The following is a 10134-nucleotide window of genomic DNA, read 5'->3' on the forward strand; positions in this document are numbered from 1 at the left end:
GCCACAATTCGTTGGGGAGAAAAAAATGTATTTTCTACATATTAGTAGACTATCTACAGTATATATAAGTCTCTGAAACCTGCACCCCGTGTACCCCTAGATATGCCACTGGTTTTGAACTAAATGTACGATTCTTAATTTATATTTATTTCTATGATATACTGCCCAGACCTGAAGTCGTCTTCCTTTTCATCAAATTCTTTGGATGGCTTAGTAGCTCATGAAAGTTTTTCAGAGCTTTGTAGAATGCTTTCACTTTATCAGCTGGCAGTGGTAATTCCGAGTCACGGTGATGGTTGCTAAAACGAACAGTCACAATCTGGTTGTCATCATCTACGCTGTAAAAAATTTTGAGACATAATTATGATTTTTGGATGTAGTTTGAAGCCCTATCCAGAGAGCTGCACCCCGTGTACCCTAGATATGCCACTGGTTTTGAACTAAATGTACGATTCATAATTTATATTTATTTCTATGATATACTGCCCAGACCTGAAGTCGTCTTCCTTTTCATCAAATTCTTTGGATGGCTTAGTAGCTCATGAAAGTTTTTCAGAGCTTTGTAGAATGCTTTCACTTTATCAGCTGGCAGTGGTAATTCCGAGTCACGGTGATGGTTGCTAAAACGAACAGTCACAATCTGGTTGTCATCATCTACGCTGTAAAAAATTTTGAGACATAATTATGATTTTTGGATGTAGTTTGAAGCCCTATCCAGAGAGTCAAATTTTAATTGACAAATTAATTGACAAAAACATGCCACATGCCTAAATATAAAGTGATTTTATCATGACCAAGGGCACACATGATACATGAGAGTTCAAATCTTCCCTGAATAGTCATTTGTTTAATATTTAAATAGGCCTACTCAACAACTTTTACCTGTTATCTGTTTTGTAAAGTGGTGATATCTTTGATAAAAGTGCTCTATAAATAACTGCATCATCATCATCATCATCATCATCATCATCATCATCATCATCATCATTCATCATAATCATCATTCATCATTATTATTATTATTTTTGTCAAAGTAAATTTGATAGTGTGGACAAAGCTTAAAGGCTTTCATTAAATCTCAAAGAAATCGTAACTGAAACTCCAATCCACTTTTTGCGTCTGATCAGCCACATGATCTGCATGCGGTACGACGCTTTGTTATTGTTTTGAGTTAATACACTATAAAGATAGCAACTTGTTTTTGCTATGTCTGTTGTAAACGACACCATAGTTGCTGTTTTTGTACTTTTAACTTGAAATTTATTTTACCAAATCACTAATGTTTCAATAATACATCCGAGACGTTCGAATATCGGACATCAAACGGCATGAAAGATATCGATGGTAAAGCTTGGACATAATGTGAAGAGAATTATTCACAGACTCGGACGCCTACTGGGTAGCCTACGGTTTAGAGTAGGTGGCCTGCTGTAGATGCTGCTGGGCACGCTGACATGTGCCTAGAAATGATGCTTAAGGCTCATTGGAGTTATACCGATAGCCAAAAAAAACGTCTAGCACCACTGTGGTGACATGATATATTTCTGAATGTTACACTAGAAAATAACCTTTCAAAGCCCATAAAACTTGATATTTATAACCCACTATTTAGAGTGTACTGATTGTGTGCAGCAGCGGTCCATGTATGCATGCCTAGTCTGCCAGACAGATTTTCCTGAGACATTCATTTGTCTTGGTGATCAAAATAAACGATTATATTATATTTTTATTAATTATTTATGCAGTCATAACCATAATATAATATAATATATAATATAGTCTATAGTCCTAAGAATACTACATTGGGATGGATTTATAGGATTGTGGATTGTGCAGTACTAAATACAGTAGTATAATACAAACTCCCAGGCCTTGTCTGGCCTAGCATTGCACAAGGTGCGATTTCAAGTTTAAAATCGCAGCTTAAAATAAAATTTATTTTTAATGTACAGCGATAAAATATTACATAAAAGTAAGCTATATAATATAAACTAACTTTTGAATAAGTTTATTTTTTATAAATGATATTCTCAAATAAATTGCTTAGCAAACCAATTCTAACCATAATTAATACATAACTTTACAGTAGAGCTTCACTATGCGGTATCCAAATGTTTGATTTAATACCGCATGCATATGAGGCAAGCGCAAAAGGTGGATTGCCAATGGCTTTTTTTTCTGCATTTGTTTTTTAATGTTTGTGTATGAATTCTGAATTTTGAATTAATATACCTTAATCATAACATAATAATTTTATAATGTAAGAGTATTTAGCCCACACAACTACGAACCTAATAACTGGACAGAAACTTCGATAGAAAGATGGATTTTCAGGAACTAGGTATGTTGACGCAACATTCGTAGTGGCCAGAATGTGAAAGGCTTCTGGGTCTTGTTCTCGTAATTGGCTAGCTGCATTAAAGCCATCGACAAACTCATGGCTTCCACCACCACCTCCTTGCCTCACCATGTGCAACATAACGATCTGTAAAAAAAATAGTGGAACTAATACAATAATTCCTCGTTTTAAACCTCCCTTACTTGGGCCAGCATCACTGCCTTGGTGGTGCACAGAAGTGGAACCAAAAGTGGGAATTACTATAAAGTTAGTCAAGCATACTGCCATGTAGAGTATCTTTGTATATACAGTACCGTAAAACCTCAAACTGAAGCCCAGTGGGCTTAATCTCGAGATGAAGCCCACCCCGAATTGAAGCCCCTCTTTAGTTTTCAAAATTAGCTCCAATATTATTATATATTATTATTGTTACATCTGTCCTCCACACCTGTATGCCACCCCCTCTCCCTAAAAAGGTGCCCTCCAGCCAGGCCTACTACAACCAATTCAATGCTCAAAGCAAAAAATTCATGTTTAAGTAAATAAAAATCAAGTTCCTCCCCACCCCCACCTCCATTTGTTATACTAACTGTCCTCACTAGTGGTCAAAGTGTCATTAACCCTTTCATATCAAAATATAATCATAATCTATTTTAAATAATAATTATGTAGTTTTAAATAGATATTTCTATTGGTATTGTCATGTACCCATACCTCTAAAAAATAGGGATGCATTAAATATTGTTTTGACAATGAGGTTGTGGGTCGTTTTAATTGAAAAGTAAATTTTTCATTGATAGGCTATTCGATCGAGATTTACGTCAGTGTTCTTCATCCTCTATTCTAGCAATGTTTCTACAGTACCATTATTTGGCTATTTATCACAAGGGATTAACGCAGCAACATTGATTCATGTTACTTCATGTCATACAGCTGCGATTTCTTGAGTAGGCCTACTCTCTAGCTTAGCTCATCCCCACGTTGTGAGGTGTATGTTGGGTTCTATCCGTGCGAATAAACTAGTGGTGTCTCCGGTCAAGTGGTTGAGACTCGCATTGAGAGCAAGAGATTGTTGGTTCAATTCCCACCAGGAAACTTTTTAGTTTTCTATGCCAGATACAATCTTTGCATCATTGTTCCTTTAACCGAGCGCTGTTTTTCTACAAATGTTTAATTATTGATATGTAAAATGTATTTGACAGAAACTAGTTTTTACAAATAAGCCTATAAGAAGATTGAAATATATAAATATCTTATAGCCAATTTATATAAATGCAAATGTATTACTGTATACTGTACCTCAGGGACTCGTTCGAACGCTTGATCTGTATGAAGAGGCAATGCTGCTGCTTCCCACGGTTCATCACCTGGCTCTCTAAAATGGGGGACTTCAAAATAATGTCTATAAAAACAATCATATTGTAAATGTTGACAGTTTGTTGGAAGAAGCCATTTTCGAAGGGTATGGCGGGGGGGGGGGGAGACTTTCTTAGATGGAGGGTCTAGGCCAAATCAGCCCCACCATGGTTGGAGCTGAGGTAAGAAAATTTATGATTATAGCACCGGAAATGGCCACTCTCAGAATTATATTTGAATGCAAGTTTTCTTTTGTACGGGCCCATTTTTTCATAATTTTGAAATATTTAGGGGGCCTACTTCCCCCTCCATTGAATCTGGTAATGAGCTTTTTTAACACATTTAATTTTATTTTGCTGCACAAAGTGAAACCCATCGGCACTGACTTCCATGAGAAAGTTAATAATAAAGTAGTGAAAACTTGCAAAACTATGAATTTTTGGAGATTGGTTGGTTTCCGGGAGATTCCTGCTTACTTGCATGAGTGCAGGAGGCCGTCCCAATTTTCGGGGCTTCCGCGAGTTAAGAAGGCTCTGGACCCCTGAAAACTTACGATAAATTCACTGGTAGTTTTTTTTTTATAAACTTGAGGTGGGTAGCGGATTACTTACCCAAAGTTACTTGGAACCGGATAACTGACTCTCATTGCTAATTTTTCGAGATTTTCTATGTCTGAACCAGCATCCGGAATAAGAGCAATACCGTGAACCTTTATTGCCTCAAGCCACTGATTCAAGGCTTGATTACTCTCAATAAGACTATTGTACTTGAATGTCGGCACCCTATTCTGCATTTCATTGCCCCAGTACTTGACCACCGCTCTCCATGGTAAGACCTCGTTACTGACCGTTGAGGGAAACGTACGCGAAACAATCCATTTCTCTGGAAAGAAAGCTGAGTGCCCATCACCCCAACTCACTTCCAAACCTTCATCCATTTTCTGGACATGCTGAGGTTTGACATCAACGTTAAAGGTTGTAAAACAACTTGCTCGAATGGAAAAGGTGTGGTTCCTGCAAATATCACACTGACAATTATCATATAGCCAGACGTAAGGATACTGACGCGTTTCATTATTCGAAAGTGTTACATTTACCATTCCAATTTCTGATATTCGGCTCCAATTTCCCCACCAGCAGCCTGCTGTAGTAGTGATCTCTGACAGCGGAGGTTTGCTGATATCTGCCCACTATGGACAGAAACGCAAACTTATTTACATTGTTCTTAACAGTAGACAAAGTCCTGAACATCCTGTTCTTCTGTATTAAAAATAATAATAATTAATATTATAATTAAGAATAATAATATTAATAATAAACAACCTATTAACAATAATAATAAAATACAGTAATAATAATAATAATAATATAGTAATAATAAATAACAAACAATGATAACTAGAGTTACTATGTCTGTTTGTAAAACAGAACACGGCTTTTCCTTATTGCCTTAAGAAGTATGTTAAAAATTACAAGGAAAAAAAATAAACTCATTTAAAAAGTCTAATGTCAAAAACCACATGAAAAACAAAAAGGAAATCATACTAAAGAAAAATTATGCGGCTAAAAAAAAAAACTGAAAATGTCAGGGAGAATTATGACTGCCGAGGTGATTTTGCGTGGGAGGCCGAGTTGACCTGCTTCCTAGCTAGACAACCTAGGCTAGGCCTACAGTACAATTGTCAGCTGATAAACTATTGTGAAAAACTAAGAAAAAGTGTCCTGTAAATTCATCCAGGCTGTCCTTTCTTCGAAATTCCACCAACCGTTTTGCGCTAATGACCTTTTGCATAGGCCTTTTTCACGAATCGGTAGACATTTTGAAGTGATGACAAACATTGCGAATCAGTGGTACGTAACCAACAGAAATAAGTTAAGCTTTTGGGCTGATTTTCTGACATCATGTTATTTAAAAAATCATAACTCCATAACGGGGCGTCGTATCCAAAAAAAAAATATGGGATGTTTTTATGTAAATTTTGTTTTGTTGTTTGTCTAAATTGTCAACGGACCCCATTGGAAATAAGTCTTTGGACTTTATGGGCGTTCCTGGCATCCTTTGTGTCTCTTTTTTTTATATGAACTTTTTATCGATTTTATGTGTTTTATCTGTAATGTATACAGTATACTGTTTTTTTTCAAAGTCATTTTCGATCGTTCTCGATAATAATAATATTAACTAGCAGTTTCTAATAGAAAGTAAAATGCTGCGAGTGTGCAATTTATGTAAATACTAATAGATATTTCAGTACATAAAAGGGTGTACTGATTTTGAGTTTTAGTATTAAAGGTTGGTAGAAATGTTGGTTTCAAGATTTTGTTTACAATGCTACAAAACAACATAATAATATACTAATAGACATGTTAGTAGTCGATCTTGTTTTAATGTTAACCACAATAGGCTTCACAGTATTTAAATATGTAAAAAAAAGCATTATCCACAATAGCCTTCACAGTATTTAAATCTGTTTAAACAAAAAAATATTTAAAACTTTTTAATATTTTCTCAATTTTTAAAACTGTTTCAAAAAAGTAGTTAAAAAAAGAATTTAAAAAAAACCAGTTTATTCATTTCGTGCTTCTCAGTATTAATAATAATAATATTATTATTAATAATAATAATAATAATAATAATAATAATAATAATAATAATAATAATAATAATATATGAAATTCTCTGAGATTAAATAAGAATTGTTTTGCTGACAATTCTAAAAATTGGTAATATATTTTGTTAATTTCTTTTTTTTATTAGGTAAACATATATTTGTTTTCAATAAATAGAAGATTGTTGTATTAGCAGGGGCAGATCCAGAGAAGGGAGGGGGTGGGTGGGTGAACAATATGATGTTCTCGCCGCCACGCCCACCTTAGCCCCACCATTAGTTAGTTTGAGTATAATTTTACAGTAGGCCCTATGTGGTTATTAAAAAACAATGTTCTTTTTCTTGCAGTTCCCAGTAGTGAAAAGTAAAGTGTACAAGACAGTAGGATTATATTATCAATTTCTAATGATCCTTGAAAATAGAGGCTTTTGTGCTTTGTTGCGTTATTTTAATTGTTAAATCAAATATATCTGAATTTCATATGTTTGTTTTCGCGGCTAGTAATTCCATTTATCAACAAACAAATGAGACATTCTCCAAAAAAAAAATCTTTTCAGAACTAGGGCTATCTACGTTGTACTGTCAGCATTACTTCAACATGCAAACCTTTAAACAATATTTCATCATTATCATCATTTTAGAATTTACAAAGACAACAGTACATCATCCTATTCCAAATCGCAAATATGGATCCATCGGGGGCAGATCCAGAGATGCCTCTTATACACATCTAGATGTGTATAAGAGACAGACAGTACAATTGCAGCACTGGGGGCGTAACCCTTTTAGGAAGTTAAAATAGGGGAAAAAATTTATCGCCTAAAACGCCTCAGAGGTTACATTCGAGCGACTGTCTGGAAAACAAATATTTCGCGGACCTCCCCTTAGGGCAGTGTTATTTCGATGGGCACCATTTTCGGTTCCCCTGTCGGACATTTCTGGATCCGCTCCTGTCAGCAGGGGCCCTGTGCATATATGGAAAATGAAATATTAAAGCTTTAACAAATTTGAATATTTTTTTTTTAATCGGAACCATAGACGAGAGATAAACACACCATATACATGCACTGCCATGGCATGTGTTTGCACCTAAAAATAGCCAGTCTAATTTTATCATCTGACAAAGGATTTCTGCTACACCCTAAAGAGTACCGTGGGAACCTGTTTGTGTAGGCGTTTCTTTCCGATTTTTATAGTTAGTTTCCATGCAACAATAGGCCTTGTGAGTGAAATTTCCGGCTTACTTAATTTCAAAAGAAGCCTGAAACAGCCATTAACATTGTAGGCTTATAAATTTTATTTAAACTATATTTTACGATTTCAATTTATTTGTGTATTTTATAAACATGCATAATCAAAATATGTATCGACAATGGAAATAAAACAAACAAGAAGATACAAACCATGTGTCTGCTGCTTCACATCAACATAATTGTTGAAAACGTTTCTTTTCTCAAATTATACTGTAGTTAATAATTTTTTAGTTAATTTCTATGCAATGAGTGATTTTGTCAGCCTTCTAAATGTACACCATTTAAAAAGAGAAATTTCACTTCTATAAACCATGATGAAGTTTCTCAGCAACATTGAGCATAAAAATCACAAAATCAGCAAAAAGGAAAACTAATATCCAAAATCCGTTAAAAAAGTCGTCAAACAACAAAACCCGCTACTGTATATTAACATTAAGTAAAGTACAAGTGTTCTATTTCTCTCCAAGTGGATTTATGAATAGCACTCTCCTAGGGTGTTTTTGGTAGGAAAAGAAGACTTAAACACTGTGGGTGTCATTTTTTCTTTGCAAAAAAATAGGGGGGGGGGGGGGCCGTGTGCGACACCTCCCCTCCCCCCACCACCACCCCTCCTAAATCCGCCACTGGAAATAGGCCTATAGGCCCTAGGTTTATGTAGGCCTACTTTGTTTCATGTCAATTAGAGACAGGATTATACAATTTTATACAGTATATCTTGTAAATTACACAATATGATTAAACCAGGTACTGTACAGTACTTGAAAACAATAAGAAAGCAAAACTTACATGTCAAAAGTGTCAAAGGTTGTCTACACAAAAACTGTACTTTATTAAAAGAGTATAAGTCTACTGAAGGGGTGTCGTCAATGGAGATGTGCACACATATCAGTGTACTGTGGTCACTGTGCATGGGGTTGTCTGGCAGCACATACCTGCTGACCTCGATAGAGAGTGATTGATTGCACAAAGGTTTCCATGCTGGTGCATCTGCGCTTAAACGGTCTTCGTAGCTATGCATTGCGCGAGGTGACATAGAATCAACCTTTTTATGGAATTGTGTATCCATTCAATTATCTCCACAAAAAAAAAATTTTTTTTTTTTTTTTTGGGGGCTTTCGCGCCCCCCCCCCTAAATCCGCCCCTGTGATTAGTCAGTTCTTTATATTGACGTTGGCTTTCGAATAAAGGTATTGTCTAGAAATCCTGGCATACTTAGTTGAGGGTCTTAATTTGCGGGGTCTGATATTTGGAGTGGGTCTGATATCATGGTCTTAGGTCTTAGCTTTCGTCTGGTCTGAGCTTTTGGGACACCCGGCAGTAGCATATAGTTACAGTACTTTCGTGCTGTTACTTACTGTTCCAGGTACCGATACAGACTTCTCTTATTATAAAGTACAATAAAGAAGTATAGTATAATAAATCATGTTTTTAACACAGGAAACTCTCATATGGTAACTAAAACAATGCTAGTCCTGAGTATTACTAGTACTACTACATTGTAATGCATAGACCACCAGGCCTAGTAAATTAAGTGCGTACTTGCGTAAACTAAAGGTCTCCTACTAAATCCAGGCTAGATCTAGGCCTAACTAAGCCTCCATGCATGGTTCAAAATGTGTACAGGCATATCAAAAGCAGGCACTTGTCGGCAAAGGGGATCAGCTGAAAAAGGCTGCTAAATGTATGGAGGGTGATTTTATTCAATTTTTTTATTTTCGCATGAATGGAAAGAAAATTTAATCTAGTTTTCAAAAATATATGTCTTGGCTCTTGATTATAATTAAAACGACTAGAAAATTAGCTTAATTAGAAGGTTATCAAGACGATCTTTTGTTTACTAATAGTGTAAAAATCGCTAAACAAAGGGTAAATAAATGCTTCGATCTTATCGGCATTTCTGAGCCGATCCCTTCGAGCCTACTATCAATGGAAAGCTTATCAAAAATGCTTTTCAACTGTCGACATCTTGGAGCTGTAGTATATCAAATTGACCAATGACAGCGAGTTTTTCTGATGTAAACACATCCTTTTTGTTGCCAAGAGGTGATGAAATAAAGCCTACCATTGGCCAATGATGTTATGACGGGTTGTGCTCATGCTCTGTTAGTAAAAATACCACCGCATGACTGACTTGGCCGTATGCGGAAGTGATCATTCGCAAGTACACGCTCTGTCGAGGAAAGTAAATAATACGATCTTTTTGTTCTTTTTAATAAGTTTTATACCTAATTTTCTACTTTTCACGGTTATTAATAATTATGGCACATAACAAGGAATCCGAAATTGCTCATATGCTGAATGAAGCAACTAGTTGTGGATTCAATGATGTCGAAAATCTAGCTGAAGTTTTGACAGATTATTTCGGTGGTAAGTTCCTTTGTTTCAGCTAGCCTAGGCCTAGCCTAGAACTTATTATTTTTAGAGAACCATGTTTCTTTTATTTTTTTCAATTTAAATACTGCAATTAAATACAAATGATTTAAAAAACCAGCTATCGCTACTCTACCCAGGCCCTGTCTCTTATACACATCTAGATGTGTATAAGAGACAGGAATAAGGGAGTACGAAATTGCATTCGAATC

At 35.5% G+C, this 10134-nt stretch overlaps 1 protein-coding gene across 1 annotated transcript in view; it reads right to left on the minus strand.

Annotated features, from left to right (window-relative positions):
- Positions 1–4793, minus strand: part of LOC117104019 (gamma-butyrobetaine dioxygenase-like) — a 6049-nt gene extending 1256 nt beyond the window's left edge. Inside the window, exons 1-5 of the mRNA XM_033244667.1 lie at positions 4306–4793; positions 3638–3740; positions 2292–2485; positions 493–659; positions 172–333 (exon numbers count right to left, since the gene is read on the minus strand). Of these exons, the coding sequence (XP_033100558.1) occupies positions 172–333; positions 493–659; positions 2292–2485; positions 3638–3740; positions 4306–4793 (1114 nt within the window). The remainder of the gene's footprint in view (positions 1–171; positions 334–492; positions 660–2291; positions 2486–3637; positions 3741–4305) is intronic.
- Positions 4794–10134: the final 5341 nt, after the last annotated feature.

Source organism: Anneissia japonica, unplaced genomic scaffold (genome assembly GCF_011630105.1).
Source record: "Anneissia japonica isolate Jap-2015-1 unplaced genomic scaffold, ASM1163010v1 scaffold288214_len167563_cov143, whole genome shotgun sequence".
Classification (NCBI taxonomy): domain Eukaryota; kingdom Metazoa; phylum Echinodermata; class Crinoidea; order Comatulida; family Comatulidae; genus Anneissia; species Anneissia japonica.